The 24,160-nt window shown below is 43.0% G+C and overlaps 1 protein-coding gene across 5 annotated transcripts in view; it reads right to left on the bottom strand.

The window, feature by feature from the left end:
* The window catches only part of DRP2 (dystrophin related protein 2), a 4,029,288-nt gene that overhangs the window by 731,831 nt on the left and 3,273,297 nt on the right, over positions 1 to 24,160 (bottom strand). For all 5 annotated transcript variants that reach the window (XM_044057118.1, XM_044057116.1, XM_044057114.1 and 2 more), the window contains one exon: positions 3,588 to 3,673. In XM_044057118.1, the coding sequence (XP_043913053.1) occupies positions 3,588 to 3,673 (86 nt within the window). The remainder of the gene's footprint in view (positions 1 to 3,587; positions 3,674 to 24,160) is intronic.

The raw sequence follows: 24,160 nt of genomic DNA, 5'->3' as shown, positions 1-24,160 counted from the left end.
TTCTCCTCTTTTCCTTTTTCTCAAAACCTAACCAGCAAATTCATGCTGGCTTCTAGCATATAACTCCTTATTTGTATCCTGCAATCTTACAATGTTTTTCTTTAATTTCTCATGTAAACTATGTGTGTAACATAACCTTTGTATAATCTGTATGTGGACTATAATCTTTGTATTATCTGTATGTGGAGCTTTTCTCCCCAGGACTCCACTGAAAACGGGTTCTTTAGGCCCAATGGACTATCCTGGTTAAACAACTGCAAATAAATAAATAAAAATAAAATAAACCTTGTTAAACATGACCGACTGTTAAATGCTGTATTATTTTCAGCAACATATTATAATACTTATTCACTTAAACACATGATGCATACTTATGTGCAGTTTGCAGAATCATCAATTCATCCTGCATGTGTTTAGAATATGGAAGAACACTGAATCACTTTGCAAAAATCTGCACAGATACAGGGCTGACAAGCAAACTCCAAACAGAAAGCATCCCTTAAAAACTAAGGCACACAAAAGGAGAACCAGTAAAGTTAATCCTGCAGCACTGTATTGTACACTATAAAATATTTTTCTTCTTGAATCATAGATTTTATCAGATAAATAGTAAACCTTCCTAGCATGGCTTTCAACCTTCTATCTCCAAAAAGAAGAACACTGCCGCTCATAATGTGGAACAAATGGGCAAAATATGGAACATCTGCTAACAGCTTACTAACAACTTTAATTAGAAAGGTCGTAGGGTGATTAAAATGTGATTTTTTTTACTTATAAAATTTCTTAAATGAACTAATATGATTCAGTTCTATTTACCATGGATATCACTTACAAAAGTTCCTAACACTGAATGTGTGACAGGTCCTTTCCATGTGGAACTTCAAGGAACATGAACTTTTTAAGACCCCAAATAAGGAAGATTCCTCATATTGAGGTATGCTTGAGAGGTATGCTTCCTAGAATAACTGCATTTTTTAGCTGGGTATGGATAATTTGTAAGCATATGTTAAAGATAGCAGCAGCATATTATCTTGAAGTACAGCATTTAATTAAGGGATGAATTACTTCACAGATGTTTTGACCACAAGATTTCACTGAAAAAAAAAAAAAAAAGATGCTACAAATTAACTCACAATGTTATCATTTTAAAACTGAAATTTATCTTAACAACAAAAATAAAATCAGAAATTTTGCTTGTTTAAGGTAATGAACAACTGCAATGACATCAGTGTACTTGTAATTAGTGGCAACAAAAATTACTTTAAACTGTATATCTGCCTATATCTATCTATCTCTCTCTATATATGTATATACACCTATATCTATATCTAATCAACCTAGATAGTTGCATAAATATATATATATATATATATATATATATATATATAGAGAGAGAGAGAGAGTGAGAGAGAGATAGATGTAATATATATATGACCCAAAACCAAAAGACACAGCACCAATGTATTTTCAACATTGGAAAGGTTAAAGACCAGTCTGATCTGTAAGGCTATGGAGCGAATCATTATGGAACTCATAAATGGAGAGATTGGAAACCTCCAGTCGCTGGACCCCACATAGTTCGGCTTCGTCAAGGGCAGATCATGCCTCCTGAACCTGGTGGATTTCTTTGAGATAGTTACTCAGGGTATAGATAAGGGAAAGGAGGTACACACAGCTTACCTTGACCTTGCTAAAGCATTTGACACCATTCCCCATTCAGGTATTAATGATAAGCTCACCAGCCTGGGCATAAACCCTTATGTCACAAGATGGATCGCAAACTGGCTCTCAGACAGATCCCATAAAGTAAGAGTAGCGAGATCTATGTCCGAATCCAGACCAGTAATGAGTGGTGTGCCTCAGGGCTCTGTCCTGGGGCCCCTCCTGTTTGGCATATACTTCTCAGAAGTACAGGCAAGCACAGAAGGGCTGTGGCTGACTAAGTTTGTGGACGACTGCAAACTGGGTGCTATAATAGAGTCTCCGGCCAACATGTAGATCCTCCAGAAGGGCCTAAATGAGACTGATGCATGGTGTCAAAGCCATGGTCTCAAGCTAAATGCAAAAAAAAGTGTAGTAGTCCCCTTTGGAAAAAACAGAGTACCCGCAAACTACAACATAGGAGGTAATCCTCTGAAATCTGAAGAAGAAATAAGGGATCTAGGGACCCAAGTAGATAGTCAGCTTTCCTTTGATAACCATGTTGCCAAAGTGGTTAGAAAATCCTTCTATGTGACCCATCTGATCACGAAAGGGTTTGCATCAAGATCTAAGGATGTAATGGTGCCCCTCTACTCTTCCCTCATCAGACCCATTATTGAGTACAATGCACCAATTGGAATGTACCTGGCTAGACATCTCCAGCAGCTGGAGAGACCACGGAGGTACCTAACCAAGAGGATTACTGGCCTCAAACAGTTGCCCTATGCAGCACAATTGAAAAAGCTAAGACTGTTCTCTGTTGCATACCGCTTTCTCAGAGCCGATCTCTGTCTAACGTACATAGCCATGTCCAACCCAGAATTGTTGAACATGCTCCATCTTAGCAAAACCAAATCTACTCGAGCTACATGCTCTAGGGATATAAACCTCAACACAACAATGAATAGAACATGCTGGAGGGATAGATTCCCTTTGCAGAAACTTCCCTTACTATGGAACACGGTCCCGATCTACATAAGACAGAGCCCCTCACTATCACTCTTCAAGAGGAACCTTGATGAGTGGATGGGTAAAAGAAAGTTCACACCAGGGATCACACCAACAGCACTACTAGATAGGGGCCAATTGTACTAGCTGCTAGTACAAGGGTCTAGGGAACTACTAAAGGGGCGGTGAATACCGCACAACATGGCTGGGCTAATATATGCCTTCGTGCAGATAGCCCAGTACCAACCTATGAACCTATAAAAAATGTTTTGCTCAAATGAGCTTCTTCAGTGCTTGTTCATTGGATAATGTGTGTGTGTGTGTGTGTGTATATATATATTAGAAAAAACTGAATGGAGGAAATGACCAAGAGCACTGCACCAAAGGTAAAAAATCCAACAAATGTATTCCACAGTGATGAGAGTTTAGCGCTTTCATCAAAAGTACATTACATTGACTTCTTCAGAACTGTACTGTACAATGTAACGTACTTTTGACGAAAGCGCTAAACTCTCATCGTTGTGGAATAAATTTGTTGGATTTTTTACCTTTGGTGCAGTGCTCTTGGTTATTTCTTCCATTCAGTTTTTTCTGGGTTTGGACTTTTTTTGTGTTTCTCAGTGTATATATATATATATATATATATATATATATATATATATATATCTTAGATATACATGCACATACACATAAAATTGATTTAAAAGAATGCTGTCTAAAGTTCAGAGGTACAGGCATATATTTTCAACACCTTAGTGAACACTTTTAATAGACTACTGCTTCCTTTGGGTTAGCTCATGAATCATGAAATGATTTTGCCAGAAGAACTTGCTACTAAACTAAAGAAAAGAAAGAATGCAGAAAAAGGCAGCCTTTCTTGATATGTGATGGGGTACAAAGAAATGAAAAAAAAAACATATAAAGGCTTGTCTACTTACACTTGTATTTGTCGTTGACTTCTGCATTACACATGCAGGCAATTCCAGCTTTGAAGGACAACGCTCTGATTTTTCCATTTCTACCACTAGAGAGTCAAATAAAGCATATCATTAATGTATTAAGGAATTTTACTGATAACATTGTAGCCTGTTAACATTAGCTGCATAGGGTTACAGTACACATCTATTCCCAGTCTCCATAGAAACTCTAGGATTCTGTGCTTAAAAATTCTGAGACAAAACACACATTCGTTAATGATCTAGTATAGATATTAAATACAATCATTTGCAGCTGTGCTATTAAAATAACTATTTTTTTATTCTTGTGCAATATATATTTTTAGAGATAAACATTTTCAAGAACAGCACTACTCTGAATAATTCCACACATCTGAACTCACAGTACCAGTTGTTAATTTTCATTGACATGATTTAACTGGCTATCTAACACAAGTTCATTTTACAACTGCCATTTAGCACACAGAGAAAGATACTGGAAACCTGCCTGATGAAAAGTGCCATGCACTGATCATGTCTCCAGAAAAGATAAAAACTACAACAGCTATGTATGAAACAAAGCAACAGACTGCAAGTATACATATTGTAGGGTTCAGTTTGACTGTGTAACATGGAGAAAGTCAACTTTTCACAGCAAGGCTCGAAGGTTACCACTGAAAAACAGATTGGCAATATGCCTAGCTGACAAAAGTTTAGGATATACTCAGAGCCAAATCCAGCAATAGGCGAACTAAGCAGTTGCCTAGGGTCCACTGGTTTGTGGGGCCCACTAGGGGCTGCCACAACATTTAACTGTTAAACAATTAAAAAAAATAAATAAATAATTTTTACAATTTCTTTTTTTATCTGTTTGTCCAGAAGTGCATTTTTTTCTTTAAGGACACACACACTGTGTGAGTGTGGTGATGATTTAAATGCACACCTTCTAGCACTTGTTACAGTAACATGAGATATGTATACATGCTTGAACTTACACTATAGGTATACATGAGATTTGAAATGGGGCTGCTTTCTTTTTTGGAACACACATAGATTTGACTTCTTTCCTTTCAAATGGAGATGTGTTACATTGTACTCAGAGGTGTGTTTGTGTTTGTGTGTGTATGTGTGTGTAAAATGCTTTCATTAAAAATGCAGGTTAGCTAATTGGCTTGCTCAGGCTCAAACCCTGTACCCTTAGCTACAGGAGATAAGAGCCTTAATCATCTTCACCAAATACCAGCTAAGATAGTCATAACTGTTTACTGGTGCATACATTTTGTTTCACTACTTAATGGAAAAAAGTCTTCAAAACAGGGGTGCATTTTCAAGTAATGTGAGTTTAAAGGCAAGAGAAGTTTACTGCTGGTCATGCTAAGTCTGTTTTCAATATGCAACTGCAAATGGTCACCAGTGTTTGTGGTATACAATTTCAAACCAGTGTTAGTACAACAGGTAGAATACTTGCCTTTGGTACAGAAGGTTTTTATGTTCTACTCCCATACCATGTAGACAGAATGGTGATGATGCAGTGCACTTTAAAGGGGGGGGGAGGAGTCTTGTTGAATTTGCATTCTCCTGTGCATCATCATTTGGATGAAATGTTAAACTGAGGCCCCATCTGTCTGTGTTAATGGTAGGTGCTGCGAGATCTCTTGCATCTACCTGAGTTATCAGAAAGAGTAGGGGGAAGTTCCCCAATGCCCTGACCAAATGTCCCTTAGCAGTATACATACCACTAAGGGTCTCCTTTAAAATGAAGTTACTAGCCTAGTGGACTAAACTGGCCAATAAAGGATATGTAAATTAATTAAATCCATATCTTTGTCTCTGTTTCAAAACCAAAGAAGAAAGTAGTATTCATGGTGATAGTTTTGAGCAGTGTTTATGGTAATTGGAGGGATGAATGGGACAGCAGAATGAATGCAGGGGGGCTGGTCCATTCCACTACCTAATGCCCCATTTTGGCCATGATCCAGCTCTGGGTTTACTTTAGAGATGAGCATGCATAAGACATTCCCTGGGATTCATGAAGCTCGGCGCAAGGCTGGCATTAGGCTTGTGCCAACCGTGTGACGTGAAGATGGCGCAGTAGTGCCAAATGCATATTAATAAAGGCGCGCTGCTGCCACAGCCACGTGCATAGGAAATGAGTGCGAGTGCATAGGGTGTGTCGAAGTGCCGCACAGAGGCGTGGAAATGTCAGCTGCGACGTGCAATCTAAAATGCTTGCATATAACAATTTGCATGCAATAGTAATCACATCTGTCAGTGTCTGTGGATACTGAAACGTATGCAAAGCATGCAAGACAGTTCCTGCGAACACAAAATGAAGAAGCAAACACAAATGCACAGTAGGGAATAACGGGTCCCCATCCCTCGAACAAATGACAATGAAAACCGTGTGCCTGTAGTCCAATGCAGTGTAGATAGTTATACCAAGTGGAAGTGAAACGCATCATGTTAGCGTGCCGTCAATAGCTACTTCCAGCCCAATGGTCAGGGTCACCAGCTGTCCCACATTGTGAGGGAGAGTACACAGCTGGGCAGATGTGTCCATAACAAAATCACGATAAATGTAAATATCTAGCGACCGTATGACAGAATTATATCCCACAACGCATGTAATGGTCACATACAATAGGTATGTCCGTATTTAACATACCATATGTGACAGGAAATAGAATAAGCATGAAAACGAAACAGAAGGAGCATATAAACTGCTACAACAATAAGGCAACATGTAGGCTTAAAGGAACAGTATTATCCATAGCATTGACTGTGGGTATGTGTTGTCCAGTACAATCGGATATGTGTCCGGAATATATCCCATCCTGGACATAGGAAAAGGTGGCATCCTACCAATGATCAGAGCAGTCGGCCAAAATCCACACATATGCGGTTCAAGCCGTACTTGTCAGGATGTGTCACAGTTGAACGGGTATTACCCGGGTGTACCAACCATGTCATGAAAGTTAAGTATGGGCATGTACCTATGTGCGTGATGTATAGCATGTGGAAGATGAAACATGCCAGGGTAGTCCACACAACCATACAGGTACCTGACATATGTAGTGTATGCAATGTGTTACCTTGAACGTGTCATGGGCCATCAACCAAAGCAGTGATGGATGGAGTGTAAGGAATATGTGTGTGGGGGTGGGTGGGTAATGGTATAATCCTCAAAGGCGAGACTGTGTCGTATGCAGAATAGGTGAACTGGAGGTGTATGAGGGAGCAGCAGGTGAATCAGAAAGAAACACAAAGAACATGTATACACATCTGCAATACAACCTGCCAGGCCATACTGTAGAACACAATCCCACAAACATATGAATATTAAAATGTGCGATACAAATGTACAGAAATGTCACTGGCACATACCCACAGATTGGTCCTGATGGAACCGGCCAATTCAAATGCAACACACCTGGATGCATAATGGAATACACATCATCCCCTCCACATCACACAACCCGCCCCCATACCCGAACGTCCACCAAATCCAGCCATACTTGGCCTACTAGCTTGGCACAGCCACATCTACACATAGTGACCACTACTCATATGTAGTAGGCAGTGTCACCCTAGGCAGTTTCAGGATTGCAAACTATGTATCCCTTGCATGTAAAACCCCCAGCACATTTTTGTAAAGCCAAAAGAATGGTCGGTATTGGTCTTGTTAAATTTTTGGATATCCCTCATGGGATAAGTAACTTGTGTAAACATCAGAATGGGTATCAAGACACAATGTCCAGTCCTGTAGACATCTGGACACAGGTTGGAATGTGCAGTAGTGGTGCACGAGACTGTCCAGTCCTAGATGGTCATGCAGAACCTACTACCCAGGATCAAACACCTGCCCGTGACGCACGTGTCCCAACATGAATAATCGAGAAAATATATTGTACACATTCGCATAGTGGCACTTGGAAATAGGGTGATGAAGGCACTGACGTAAACAGGATACCCCCTAATCCACTGTGTGAGGGACAGTCACTGTGTGGGTAGGTGTGGCCTGACCAACAATGATACAATGCCAAATGTCCTGTGATTGTAGGAAATAACTATGTACCATACTGCATGTAACAGTTGCCTAAATGGTCACGTCAGGATAGAAAATACGTAATTCATACAAGAAACAGACTAACAACTAAAGTGCTAAGAGTATAGGCTCACAGCTAGGAAAATAATGAATGTTCTAAACCTGCACTGACCGTGGGTATGTGTTAGCCTAAACAATCTGGTGTCCCAGAATATATCCCAACCTGTACATATGACAATGTGTCAACCCTACCAATGGTCAGAGCATTCACACAATAACTGGCCAGCCTCTTAATAACTCACAAAGCCAGTGACCTTTGGAGGAAAGGTGTTGAATGAGAATGACTAATTACAACAATTAAGAGTAATAGACGCGTTTAACTGCAGAAAATTAGTAGTAATACGAATCTGTCAACACGTTCCAAGTTAATAGTACTAATATGGTAGAAATGTCTGTAATTGTCCCTGATTTGTCATAGCCTTGATACTTTGACTGTAGAAACTAGTCCCCGAGTATCACATGAGGTCTGTACACATATGTACACCAACCAACTGTCACATTTGTTGACAGGACTATTGCATACCTGTAGTGAATTTATGACTGATGTCCAGAATAATATTCATTGTATCTATAAATGAATGAAATAGTCAAATGTGAAGGGAAACACGTGGGCAAAGCAGACGCCTATACCTCCCAAACCTAAAGAGCACATCTACTGGATAGTCTGTAAACCATCGGAGGAATACATAGGGACCAAATCAGTGCCGTGTACCCGATTAGCATGGACGTCCATAGTTATGAATCAGAATGTAACAAAATCCAACTAAACACAGCCAGAACTAGTGATATTAGGTGGACAGGTGGCAGAATACAGGTAATGACACATGACAACATGTATGAGTCATAAACAGCATGTTCCTCGACAAATGTGAATGAATACATATGCTCTGTGACTGTCAATGTGTCTGGTTAATAGAACCAATCATCTAAATGTATCCCACAGGGTGTTATGCAGTGTTCCTGATACAGTGTTCATTCTCCCCCATTGGTATGTGAGGTCTGCTAGTGACGGAAAGTGCATAATTTGCTGACCACCTTAGGTAGATGATAGCATAATAGATGAGGTTCACAACCCGTACGCCTTTGAGGGACACACCCGTCTGGGCAGTTGTGTCCTGCAAAATGAATGTTATGGCACATGGCCTGTGGGTTCGGGAAAGGAGGCCATATATTATGTGTAGTGGTGTCAGAAATTAATTTGTTGTATCAAAAACAGCTACATGTAATAGGCAACAGTATTAGCAATTATAATGCTACAAGAATAACCTTAATGTATGCAAACCGTTGAAGTAGTCAGTTTACTACTGGCTGTGGGTATGTGTTGCCTTGACACATGTGATAGCTCTACATATAGGATCTATAGGGCTGCCACCATTCTGAATGGCCAAAGTGGGACCTGCTCTGTAGAAATGTCAGACATACCAGGGCAGAACATACCTACAGCCATGCATAGTCCAGAAATATACATATCAGCACAAATCAAAGCGTAGTCTAGCAGCAGTAAAGTTGCTTATGCTACTACATATAACATATCGACGTGTCAGGTATACAAGACCTGTAACAAGCAACCACTACAGACACGTAGAATATGAGAATGTCCCCTAATCAGGACAGTTGCAATGGCTAGAATATTGTCACATGACATATGCCTAATGAGGGACTGTCCCATGCAAAGTGGGAAAAGTGTTACTCCTACAGTCTCCCGTCGTGCAATCTGAAAGGTGGAAAACGTACAGTAGGTATGCGGTAGCATGACTCAGCGGACAGCTGCGTTAAAATCATATTCACATGTCAGCATTGCAGAGTATCGGTTCCCATGTATAAGGCAAATGGGAGCAGACTGTATGAGGAACACGCATATAATATGATTACATCACTGGACAGGCCGCCGAGTCTGTACAGTCGAACGTCTGCCATCGCCAAATGGTTAGACATACCCGATACTGTAGTCATGTAGTCCGATGTACTATGCATCACAAGGGATCACACACACCCAGCGTGACAAATGTAAGCAGAAATGTCGGTGAGTTAGCGGCTGTAAGCGTGTTTGTCTACCAGTATGCCAGTAGTGCACTGTCAAAGAAATGTGAAGTCTAAACAGGTATAAGGTGCTGTAACCAAAGGTCAGCAGTGCTTAACACTGTGCAAACCCACGCACAACTGCTCCCACCTGCTGGAATGTGCCTTACCCAGTCCGTATCCAAAAGCGTTGGTCTGTCTGCAAACAAAGAACCATCCTATTCACGTGTTGGTAGCAGTACCCTGCGCACATAGCTCATGTGAATTAACAATAGACCATGGCATATGTACAGACAATAGACCACACACACACACACCATACAGCACAGTCATCCAACAGTATAGCAATGTACTGGCAGATATGTCTGGATCACTGGTGTATGCATGCCTGGCCGTCCTGTGTTTCAGTGTGTGAGCATGCCCAGTATGACTGTTACGCATGTTCTCAACCGACATTACCGTCATACCGGCATGTGTGTGAGCATGCCAAGTATGGTCAACTGTATCGCATGTGTTACATGTCCAGATAGTCAGTACTGTGTTGCCGACCCCTCCATTCTACACAGACAGGTGTCATGCTGTGTCTGCAGGGTAGCTAATGGTCATGTGGCATTGACAGTTGCTACATGTCTGCATAGCGTGGGGGGACATCCAACTGCATCCACAGTCCTACACAGCACCGTGGGTGGCGCACATGACTCTCACATGTGTAGGTTGGATGGGGGGCATAGCTGACAGTTGTACACATCTGCCGCTACTGTACTGGTATGCCAGGTACTCCATGTCAGTGTGTGGACCTACCTAAATTGCTGGTTGGAGGGATAACAGTGTACGTCAGATCCCAGCTTCAAATACCAGCATAGTGGTGTTGGACTTCCTAGCTTTCACAACCTACATCAAACTGCCTGGACTGCTGTAGTCTGTGTGTGTCTTTGGGGGTTGGGGTCATTCATTGGGCATATCCATAGGCCATTGTATATCATTTGTCTGTATTGGTCCACACCTGTCCAGCTGCATAGAACGTGTGTGGGCTGTACGGACACACATGATGTTCAGCCCATAATCTGCAGTGGGTTAGGACACCCTGTGTACTACTGGCTACCATTGTGACCCCCCATATGAGCTACAGATGTCATGGTGCCACTATGGACGTGTACTGTCTGGTGCCCTAACATTCGGCCACCAAAGTCTTTTGTATGCTCACATATATACCATAGCAATGGGTAAACACACATTCTAATACAACTGCCAATTGTTAGGTTGATAGACGTACCCTGGGGGTGTTCTGGACCTGAGGATGGTGCTGGAGGGCTGCCTATGTCGGATGCACACAGTGCACCTCCTATACATGGCTGAGCACAGGTAGTGTCATGTTTGGCATCCATTGTACTGTGTGCGGGTCAGAGAGGGGAAATCCATGGGTACCTACTGTGTCAGTGCATATGCCTTGTGTTGCCTCTTTGCCAAGGGCAGGTCATACTGTGCATGGCCTTTCGCTGACTGGGCCCTGCTCAGGTAGTTCCTTTGCCAAGTCACACTGTGTCTGTACAGGCCTTGGCAGTGGTGTTGGGCCATGTGGCCCTGCCCCATGCTGTTCCTACTGCAACTGTTACTGCAGGATCAGATTGTGTAACATAGCAAATTCCATAACAAATTGTGTACATGTAGCTAGTGAATACTGCAGGGCTCCACCAGATGTGTCCAGATACCAGAACCGTGAACTGAGCATCCCAAACACATGCTCAATTATATGTCTTGCCTGTGCATCCGCCTCATTATGGTGTGAGTGTTCAGGTATGTATGCATTGCTGATGGGTGTCATCAGCCACGACACCAGTGGTTACCCAGCATCCCCCACTAGGAGACTGTAGGGGATGTCCATATTGGCAAAGGTGTGGTACAGCTGTGTCAGAAGCCATATATCAGAATCATCATAGCTTCCAGGGCAGACAGCACACACATTCAATCTAATGCCCTGGCCATCGCATATGGCCTAGCTGTTGGAGGGTATGCCCCTGCAGTGACTGTAGGCCCTATCCCACTCACCGGGTGGTGCTTTGATGTGCACGTGTGTGCAGGCTATAGCACCCAGTACCCCAGGGTAGTCATCCATGTGGTTGAAGAGATGCATATTGCTGGTCTACTAATCACGTGTGTTGAGGACATGTACGTGCTCACTAGCATGTGTTGACATGGCATCTGTGAACTGGTGCAATACTCTGGATACAGATGCCTGTGAGATCCCCATGATATCCCCAGTTGTGCTGTGTGAGGTACCTGTGGCTAGTATACCTAGGCCAACACATACCGTGGCATCCACTGTGATGGGTTTCCCTTGGCCTGTTTGATGTGTCAGGTGTGGCAGGCACAGGTCAACAAGCCGCTGTAGGAGGTCTCTGTTCACCCCATAGTGCTCCACCATCCCCAGCTCATGTAGCCCTTGGTAAGTCACCCTGGGTCTATAAAGTCTTATGTCACCCCAGTAAGGGTTGTTCGGCAGCATACACATCCTCACTGCCCTCAGCCTCCTGCACATGTTGGTCTATGTTGCCTGCTGCAGCCCTTCTCATTTGGTTGGACTGTGTTGTGAAATGTCCCCGCAGGTATACACCGGTGGTGTAGAGTGCGGAAGAAACCTGTGTGTATGCTGCTTGCTCACATTACCGTACTGTTCAGGTGCGGGCTGGCCATGTCATCTGCTGATTGTGCTGATCATCACCTGTTTGTGCAGCCTGTACACCCTGACTACCCCACCACTGCTTTTGTCCCTCCCAATGTCACCAGGCAGGTATAGACACACCCCTAGCTTAGGCGTGCTAAGGCAGGAGCACTCCCGAGGCACAGTTCTGCAATGTACGTACAGTATGCTTGACCCCCCTCCCATGCTATCAACTATATTCAAGCCCTGCACCCGGCTAACTACACACATTCACTCCAGGGATCTGCATCACGCCCTGGGGATAAATGGGATACACTATTGTCAACCTCATCTGAATAGTATATTCTTCTAATAAATAGTTATATGACCCATACCGAACCTCCACATTAATAACCACTGGTTAGTGTCACTCAGATCCGTACACAACTGGTAACAGGTGCCTTACTATCACCATATCCGATGTCCCATGGTCTTCCCAGCAACAAAATAACCGGGGTCTACATGACTACAACCCGGGACCCTGCACACAACAGACAATGTGCATTACGACTACGCCATGGCAGATATACATACATCTAAAAAACAATGGTGTCACTGCTCAATATATCCAACAACAACTCTAAAACACACCAAACACTTTATTGCAAAGCTTTCGGGTCTACACCCTTCATCAGTACAAATCAATTAAATGTATTCAGTATTTAAATAGGAGATACAAATAAGTCACATGCTTCAGCCTACCTATCACACTAATTAACAATCAAAACTTAAAGGGACCTTTTAAATAAAATATAGTATATAATATAATTAGAACTTGAACATTATATACAGTATTTGAATGCATCCACTGAATTTCTAAAATTTAAGATGGAGGCATCACATCAAGATATAAAATATTTGGATGTACATTTATTTAAAAACAGAAATAGGTTAGAGTCTATGGTGTATAGGAAGGAAGTGGATCCCCTTGCTTAGGCATGCTAAGGCAGGAGCACTCCCGAGGCACAGTTCTGCAATGTACGTACAGTATGCTTGACCCCCACCTCCCATGCTGTCAACTATATTCAAGCCCTGCACCCAGCTAACTACACACATACACTCCAGGGATCTGCATCACACCCTGGGGATAAATGGGATACACTATTGTCAACCTCATCTGCATAGTATATTCTTCTAATGAATAGTTATATGACCCATACCGAACCTCCACATTAATAACCACTGGTTAGTGTCACTCAGATCCGTACACAACTGGTAACAGGTGCCTTACTATCACCATATCCGATGTCCCATGGTCTTCCCAGCAACAAAATAACCGGGGTCTACATGACTACAACCCGGGACCCTGCACACAACAGACAATGTGCATTACGACTATGCCATGGCAGATATACATACATACATCTAAAAAACAATGGTGTCACTGCTCAATATATCCAATGACAACTCTAAAACACACCAAACACTTTATTCCAAAGCTTTCGGGTCTACACCCTTCATCAGTACAAATCAATTATATGTATTCAGTATTTAAATAGGAGATACAAATAAGTCATATGCTTCAGCCTACCTATCACACTAATTAACAATCAAAACCTAAAGGGACCTTTTAAATAAAATATAGTATATAATATAATTAGAACTTGAACATTATATACAGTATTTGAATGCATCCACTGAATTTCTAAAATTTAAGATGGAGGCATCAATCAAGATATAAAATATTTGGATGTACATTTATTTAAAAACGGAAATAGGTTAGAGTCTATGGTGTATAGGAAGGAAGTGGATTCCCTGAGGTACATAAGTAGGAGTAGTATGCATGCTCCACATACTTTTAAAGGAATAGTGAAGGCACAACTAATAAGAATGAGTAAACTAAACACAGTTGATAATCATTTTATAGAACAAGCTAGAATTATGCTGCAGGAGTTTCAAAGAAGTGGTTATTCAGAACGAATTGTAAATAGGGTTTTTGAGGAGGTGCTGGAAGAAAGGAGGGATAAATATAAACCCATCTTAAGAGGGGGATTAGAGAAGGATGAAAGAGATACATGTAAGGATGGCAAAATAGTTAGATACCTCACTGCGTATAATTTAAATACAAATAATGTACGTAAAATAATAGAGAAAAATTGGCCTATTTTATTAGCTATGCCTGAAATAAGGACTATAGTGGGTGACAAACCAAGTTATGCGTACAGAAATTCGGAAACATTAAAACAAAAGCTTTGTTATAATGACTTTAAATTAAAATCTGAAATAGTGGGGTATGCAGTAGGAACAAGAAAATGTTATAATTGCTCCTGCTGTAATGACCTATATGAGGGTGATAGCTTATTCAAGCACCCCATAATGGGAGAAGTTTATGTTTCAAAAGTTTTGACATCTTGTAATGTGATGCAAGTGGTCTATTTGGCTACCTGCACATCTTGTGTATCATTTTATGTAGGTAAGATGACTAGAAAGCTGAAAGAAAGGATTGTAGAACATAAATCGGAAATAAGAAGGAAAGTAGAAACAAATGCCCTGAGTAAGCATATTTTGGATAAGGGTGAACAACATAAATTTAAATTTAGGGCATTGGATATAGTGCAAATGAGTATAAGGAAAGGTGATATGAATAATCTGTTGGAGTTAAAAGAATATGAATGGATCATTAGACTACAGGCTGATACGAGTCCTGGCTTGAATAATACTGTTAGTTTAAAACCAGTGTTAATGAAAAGACGAAGGGAGAAGATATAGTTTAGTTTTATAATATGGTAGGTGAGAGTGAGAGTGTGTGTGTGTGTGTGTGTGTGTGTGTGTGTGTGTGTGTGTGTGTGTGTGTGTGTGTGTGTGTGTGCGTATGTGTGTGTGTGTGTCTGTATGTGTATTAATATGCATTCTATATGTACATATTGTGTGCATTATTATATGTATTTATGTATGTAATATGTCTTGAAATAATAAAAATGCATAGTTTTATGTAATAATTGTTTTAAATATATTTAAGGAAAGTATTATATTATATACTATATTTTATTTAAAAGGTCCCTTTAAGTTTTGATTGTTAATTAGTGTGATAGGTAGGCTGAAGCATATGACTTATTTGTATCTCCTATTTAAATATTGAATACATTTAATTGATTTGTACTGATGAAGGGTGTAGACCCGAAAGCTTTGCAATAAAATGTTTGGTGTGTTTTAGAGTTGTCGTTAGATATACATACATCCCAGGTCATCACGTACAGAAAATCCGGCACAAACATTCAGACATATATGTTTATATCTATGTCTATCTCTATATCTATATCTACATATATCATATATATTATATGTATACATATATACATAGATATATATATATATATATATATATATATATATATATATATATATATATATATATATACACATATACACATATACATGTACACATATATGTAGATATTGCATTTATATCACAACAGCGGACCACATGGCAGCAAAGCATTAGACAGGAATGAAAAGGAAACTATATGTGCCACCTGCATCATGTAGTGTTGTTACTATGAAGGCATGTGTGTTTTGTTGCAACAAACGGGTCAGACTGTATTAAAGGTAAGAGTAGGGCTGCTGACATTTACTCACCAGACCTATTGGTGAATGTATGTGTTGACAACCCAGTGTCTTGGCAGAATATGCGGGCTGTGGACACTATATAGGTCAGCAACAAAACACACTGAACACATCCCGCAGCTAGCCACCCACAGATACCAACACATAGGGTATAACTGCCAAACACACACACCTGCCATGCCTTGGAATCGAGCTGCCACACTACAGCATTACGCAGTAACAGAATGCGCTACCGAATTTCAGCATCACCGCACTCCCAGAGGCATACTACTGGGTGGGTGACATCATCAGCAAAGGCAAAGACGCCGATAGGGAGTGTACGGAGAGTGAGCTGTCTTTAAACATCAGTCTGTTCCCAGGCAGCTGGAAAAACACACACACACACACACACACACACACACACACACACACACACACACACACACACACACACACACACACACACACACACACACACACACTTGGCAGGGCTGGGAGTCGAACATACACCTAACTACCTTATCACACTACAGCAATATGCAGTTACAGAACGCGCTACCGAGATTACTGGAACACAGCACTCCCAGAGGCATACTTCAAGGTGGATTACATCATCAGCAAAGGCAAAGATGCTGATAGGGAATGTATGGGGAGTCAGCAGTCTAAAAGCATATTACTGTCCCAAGGTAGACGGAGACAAACACATGGCAGTGGTGTGAGCAGGACAACTGCCTATCTACAGAGCACTATTACAACACTACATAGATATGAGATGTGCCACAGACAGTGCACCCTTCAAGACAGTCAACCAGTGTGTTCAATGTAGGAATATATCCTGACATGGGGTATGGACATCTGTTGCCTGGATGACCACTATCGCTATACAGGATTTCAATGGTCATGCCCATACACAGAGGCACATAACCGACACAAGGTGTCACTGGGCATGCTCACACACTTAGTAGCACATGTCCGTTTGGAATGTACTGTGTGTCCAGCTACACAACGGCGTACTGGGAATGCTCACACACTTAGCAGTAGTGAAGGGCTGTCTTGTATGCACATGGATTCTAAACACGGAAGGGCACAGTGTGTCGATAGTGAACACTGTTAGCATGAACACTGCACTACATATATCTGACACCGGTCGTCAGTGCTAGATGTGTAGCATTCGTAATCACAGCTGACAATCCAGATCCAACAATGGGGAATACAGACATCTCTGCAGTGAGGAACACCTGGCATATGGCACAGTTGTCCACAATAGCACTACCACCGTATACCTCATTTACAGACGTGGGCCATAAGACCGTGACGGACCGCTCCAGGTGTTACTGTCCCCATGTACATGAAGGCCACTCACATGTACTGACCAGTACACACTCAAGAGCCATCACAGATGTCTCAGGTGCAGATCACAGTGGTAAATGCCGCATTCTACTATGTAGCCCTCAGACATCACCATGTCCTTGGACCAGCAAAACACATCCATACATTACTACAACACCATGTTACTCATGACCAGTGGACTGTACATAGATTTACAGCAACTGTGCAGACTACACATGTACTGACAGGGTTCCATCATGTGGTATGCAATGCAATGATACCACTGTTCATAACCAGGTCAGCTCTACATATAACAGGGGCCCTGGGTCTTACACAGCTGTAACAGATGACTGTCACTATACACTGAAAAACACTCATGTTTGGATATGACATACATGTAATTGCCGTGGATATGTACATGGCCCACACACACACAACACATATGTACATAGCATAGCTTTTGCTGTCCTCTGTGCAGACAAGTGGCTAAAGCAATCACACGCATGCACATGGAAGGTAGGTCCATGGCTGACTGCTAACAGGACATAAGGTAGCAATGTTGACTGAGGTAACATTCCCTCTGTACTAGTTACCCATGACAACCATCATATCATATAACAGTCCATGTGTCATGTATGTCAACACACATGTCCACCAATTGCAATGCATACAAACTTGGCTACATGACAGGAATGTAGGACCAACACACATGTACATGTAGTGGTGTGCATTCAGCTACCATGCATGTGCAGTAGCTGATGTATCTCGTTCATCTGTGTATAACTACAACATGCAGTTGCAATGCCGCCCCATCATTGACACCTGTATATGGTGAAATACTGACAGTACGGTAGGATGTACATCAGGTATGGATGGATGTGTGTACATAAAGTGGTGGTCCACTTTGCAGATGGATGTTTGCTGAAGACAGCTCACAGGTGTGTCACAAGCCGTCCTACCATGACATGTGCAAACAGTACGCTATGTTACTGTTACTTGAAGGTGAAGACATACAACCTACACAGTGGTCAGGGTGTTACTGACTGTAAATCATGTGACACCTGTAACACTTACGTCCTCCCATGTGCATATAGCAGAACAATTGCCGAAGGCAGCATTAGTACACATAATGCGGCCAATACTGCTGCATGTCTGTCAGACATATCATCATATAGCAGGTGTATGATTCACGGTACTGCCATGTGTGTTTGCTTGTGTGACCATATATGCCACGTATGGTGGGGAATACATCCCAATTGTTACACACCCCTGTACACTGTTGTAGAGATCTGTACATACTGCAGTGTAGAAAGCAAGACGTAGGCAGGGGTGGTGTGTGTATCACACACGTCAGCTATCTGTATGTGAATGACATTTGTGGACTTCACAGTGTGTGTGTGTGTGTGTGTGTGTGTGTGTGTGTGTGTGTGTGTGTGTGTGTGTATGGCTGTCTGGTGCATGGAGTGAGGGTGTATGCTACCATACAGAAAAGACAGGATCCCTAACCCCTCATGGTGATGCAGTCTACTACCCTGTTGATGCCATCGGTGTCAGCCTTACTGGCTACCTGTACATGTTCATTCTCTATGTCGCGTCGTGTGGGTGCACAGTACTGTGAAGGTGATTACCACATAGGCAGGTGTCCTCACCTCAACACTATCGAGTGTGCGTTATAGTGGTGTTGACCCCGTGAGTGTGGGCATGTTACTGTGTGTTTCTGTGTGTCTGTGCATGTTCTCATCCTGTAATGTGACAGTGTATTACTGCTACACAGTGAGGCCTCATGCTATCAACCGGTCTCTAATGTTGACATCAGCCAGACCGCTGTGTAAACCCCCCGCACCATGTCACTATACCCGTGATGGGATCTGATATGGATGTCACGTCTCTAGCCACTGTAGCCTATTAAACAGCTCACATGCTTCTGGATCAGTAGATGTGTGGACATCTGTGGAATGGTAGCCTTTCTAACAGTGAGGTTGAGGCTATGTATAGCATGCTGGTATTGCCATACATGCCTGTGAGTACTTCACATTTACACATGGGAAACTGCAAACACTGCTACTTATTGGCACATGCAATTAGACCTTAAGGAGGGAAGCAGGGCATCATTACCAACATGCTGTTACTGTTGTTACCAAGACACATACTGTGAACATACAACAATGCACTCTAACTGCAAACACTGTAACATAATGGCACATGCAATTAGACCTTAAGGAGGGAAGCAGGGCATAATTACCAACATGCTGTTACTGTTGTTACCAAGACACATACTGTGAACATATAACAATGCATTCTAAACCTGTACTACATGGTATGTCTGGTGCATGTCAACAGTACACAACAAATGTAATATACACTTATCTCACTATTCTGTTCACCCTGTGCATCAGACCATATAAGTATGTCCCTGCACCGATGGTGTGGATGACAGGGATGCGGCACAGGCATCATCATATGCACAGGGTGATAATGCTTGCCAGGGGCATAGGCTGCACCAGTGGATGACATCATGTGTGTGGGTTAGGGCCAGTGATCTGATTGGACATGTGTGGTTGTTATGCATGTGGGTGTTGCGGTGCCCTACTGATGTTTTTGCTGTGTGCGTGTATGTGTGCACACAGTTCTGCCATGTGTCCAGCCTACACAGGGGTATTATTGACAGCTCCAGCTTGTACAGACCAGGATGTACAGCTCACTGTGTCCGGCCATGGCCATGTGACCTGTGCCTGTCAGGGGTTGCACGGGCACTACTAGGCAGAGGTACAGATTGGCTACTGTCCGATTACACATGTCCACTGAAACCGTGTCCCCGCTGGGAACATCCAGGGCCATGTCCACGTGGCCTGCTGTGTCCTGGTGTGGACAGCGCAGCACCAGCTGTACTGCTAAAAGCACTGTGGGAGCGGGCATGTGAGGGAGCTCATTCACGTTGACCTGCACCAGGTGGTGTAGCTGGCCTACGTCCACGTGGCCTACACCTCACTCCTACCAGATGTTCCAGCACAGACAGCTCATGCTCGCGGATTGCCATGCCACGGTCAAGGATTCCAACAATGTCACCCAATCATCTGTCCAGAACATCAGCAATCTGCTGTTGAGCATTTGCCAATGTCTGGATGTTGTCATTTAAAGAATGGATAGCAGCCCTCTGAAGTCTCTGCCCTTCTCTGTTCTGCTGTTCAGCATGTGCCTGTGCCGCCATTACAGTCTGAAACATGCATCTGGTGACACCAGCTGCTGCGCTCTGTCCTGCAGGTGCATGTCTGCCAGAGGTCCTCCTATGAGCAGCACTGGCCACATGCCTGTGTGGCACATCTGCAATCATTACACTGACACCATGGTGTGAAGACACACCTTCTGTAGCCACCACACATTCCTGTTCCAAGCTAACACACGCTGACTGTCCTTCCTCTATGGCCACTGGTGGTGGGGTATGTGTTGGCATGAGAACTGTGTGCGGGGAAGAGGGGGACATAGCTGGGATGGCAACCATTGGCACAGATTCAGCCCCTGACAACCCTGCCTGTACCTCATGCATATGGTTCATCACTGCTAGAATCACTAACATCAGATGGACCGCAGGAGGGTAATGCACCTACATCACCTGTGAATGCAAAGAAAGACTCTACATTACAATAGACACACAGACAGACAGAGACACAGACAGACAGAGAACACAGACACAGACACAGACAGACAGACACACAGACAGAGATACAGACACAGACACACAGACACACAGACAGACCATGCATGTGATTTGACAGACGGCATGCAGCATGCATGTGATACAACAGACGGCATGCAGCTCAGACATTAATAGTGGTAGTTAGCATACATCCCTGGGTTGCACACAACAGCAAGCAGGTGTCATATCAGAAGCCATGCAGTTCACACAATCATGGTAGTAAGCATGCATCCCTGTGATACACCATGTGGACCAGCACAGGTTAACAGTACACATGGCTGATGTGACCTTGACATTAACATGTAGTATGACATGTAATCTGCTGACGTGTGCATTGACATGCATACATGTCTGACACAATGGTGTCCTGACACATGTACAGCGGTGTAATGGGTATCACATTGCAGTGTTGTCTGTATGCTCTACAGATAGAATGCACTTTTAGTAGATGTGCATGAGCATTGAAGGGTAGTATGAGGCATCTACATTGCTATACAGTGTGAAGTACAGACACTGTGCCATTGCATGGCATCATGAGGAATCTATATTGTTATACAGTGTTGAATACACACACAGTGCATAGCCATGACTGCGTGCATACACATTACATAACTACTGTGGATTGTGACCCACGTCGCTGAGGTGTATACACACTAAACCATGCTGTGTCATGTGACAGGTCACTGTATGACCTACGGATGACACCCCTGCACAACTACTAAAATGTCTTAGCTGCCTGGCAACCATGTCCACACATGGCAGACTTGTCAATACGCCATGTCCCACATGACATTTATGTACCACACACACAAGGTGCATGGCTGACTGTGATGTCCAACAGCAGCAAGGGAAATGTACGGTATCTGTGGCCTGATGTGGTGTCTATGTCTGTGGAAGCTGTACAGGTAACTACTGTCATGCTATGACACAGTCATGATGTTCAACACATCTTATATGGTCGAATTAAGTGACACCTCCACAAGCTGTTCACAGGCTTTTAGGATGTCCAGTGTTCCACATCAACTATAAAACCATTCAACAAAGGCTATAGTTGGACCATGTGTGGACAATGTGCAACAGGGTGTATACACATCTCATCTACTGTGTGTTGCTACATGTCTCTGGCCATCCTCCATGGCCATGTGTGAACATGTGTTGGCCAAATGTTTGTGATGGCCATCTATCTCACATGTCTGTGTTGTCCCATATGACATACACCCATAGATGTCAGATACGTCACTGTCCACAGGGTTATGCAGACAAAGGGTTGTATGTTTGGTATGTCGGGTATGTATTATGGGATAGTGAGACAATATTGCAGCCAGAACACTACATGTCTGGGACATGTCAGATGGCACATCACAATGTGTGCACCCATTGCAGGGGCATATTACACAATGGTGAATCCTGTGGGCTGCCCATATCCCAGCTCACTGTGTGGTACTGTTTGCGTACCACATATGTGTAGTTCCAATGTATACTACATATACCGACATTGAACAACACCTCCACCATTGTATGCACAGCTGTCCACACATCTAGCAATGACAGATACTGTGGTTTCATGTCGGTGTTTCATTTAGTTTGCATATATTGCACATGGGTAGCCAGTGTGATTGATGACAGATGCGACCTGTATATCGTGACTGGACCATACATTATGTGTATATGTGTCAACTGGCCACATGGTGAATAGATCTATGCATTAACATGCCTGATACTGATAACTGTCTCACCTGCAACAGACTGATGTCTGTGCGGCACGCCAGAGGTACCTGTATAGGGGTGACACAGCAGTTTGAACATTATCCATGACTGTATGACAGCTACAGGGTGCACTGTGCATGTTAACACATTCGCCTGTACAATAGCATACAGTATGCACATGTGTGCATACACAGGGTAGCATACTATAGTATGCAGCATGTGTGTAAACATACCTTGCATATGATGTTGCATTACATATTGTACAGTGACACATGCAACTAAATGGGATATAATAGTCATATGTGCAGTAGTGACTTACCAGGCAACTCCAGGCTCGGTGGTTGGGAGACACCCACCTCCACGATGGCAGCTAGTGTTTGTGGATGCTGTTCTGAGGGTGTCCCCAGGCTGGCCAGTAGCTTCTCGGTGGGTGTGAGTGGGGGCTGGGTTGGTGGCCCACCACCTGTTCCCTGGTGATTGCATTGGCTTGCTGTTTCGCATGTCGTATCAGGTCCGTGCAGTGTCTGCACACCTGCTGGTAGGTGCGGTTATGGCCACCCACATCATTAACCCTCCTGCGAAGTTCCTGCCACAGGTTGTCCCGCTGCTGGGCATGCTGTGGCACATGGCTGAACAACACCTCATAGTTATCATGGAGGTACGGTATGAGGACATCATCCTCCAGGTGGCTATACGCTGGCAGGCGTGAATGAGGCATTATCTGGAAGAGATAATGATGGAGACAGGTCACAGTATCACAGAGATGTACAGAGATACAGCTGCACCTACATTTGTATTAAATCTAGTACATATGAACAGTTATCTTTGCAAATCGTCATGACACTGACACGACTGACATGTTTGTGTCACACACATGTAACACCCGTTGTGCATTGGATATCATCGCCATATATGTGTGTCACTTCATTACATTGCTCATACTCCATGTGAATGCTGTCTTGATGTGGGCATGTCTGTTTTCCTGTACTGGTGTTCTTACCTATCAGCACATACCTGGATGTGTCCACAGTAATGCTGTTGACCTTGATGCTGTGTATATGTCACATATCAACACATACACTGCCTTAATGGACATGAGCAGTGACAATGCACACATGTGCACGGAAACCTTGACATGCATGTGTTTTGCCATATACATCTACACGGCACTGTACAGCAGTTCAACATCCTGTCATGTACCACCTGTGTTGCACATGTGATAAACATGGGACAATGGCTAGCCGGACGTTATTTGCAGGGATGGTTATCAACTATAGCATGTACGGGCAAGGTTTTCTAGCTGTATCCGACAGCCATTTTGCCACCGCCAGGTGCATCAGTGTCACATTACTGATCCAGACAGATAATGATATATCTACCATGCGGTGATCGCACCATGTATGACAGAGATGACATGTGCAGCTTTGATGGACAGGGTTGCATGGTATGGCAGGAGTATGTAACATGTATGGCACAAGGAT

Source organism: Protopterus annectens, chromosome 15.part0, assembly GCF_019279795.1.
Source record: "Protopterus annectens isolate FY-2018-M chromosome 15.part0, PAN1.0, whole genome shotgun sequence".
Taxonomy (NCBI): domain Eukaryota; kingdom Metazoa; phylum Chordata; order Ceratodontiformes; family Protopteridae; genus Protopterus; species Protopterus annectens.
Note: the sequence above shows the minus strand (reverse complement) of the source record. Positions and strands in the feature narration are given on the sequence as shown.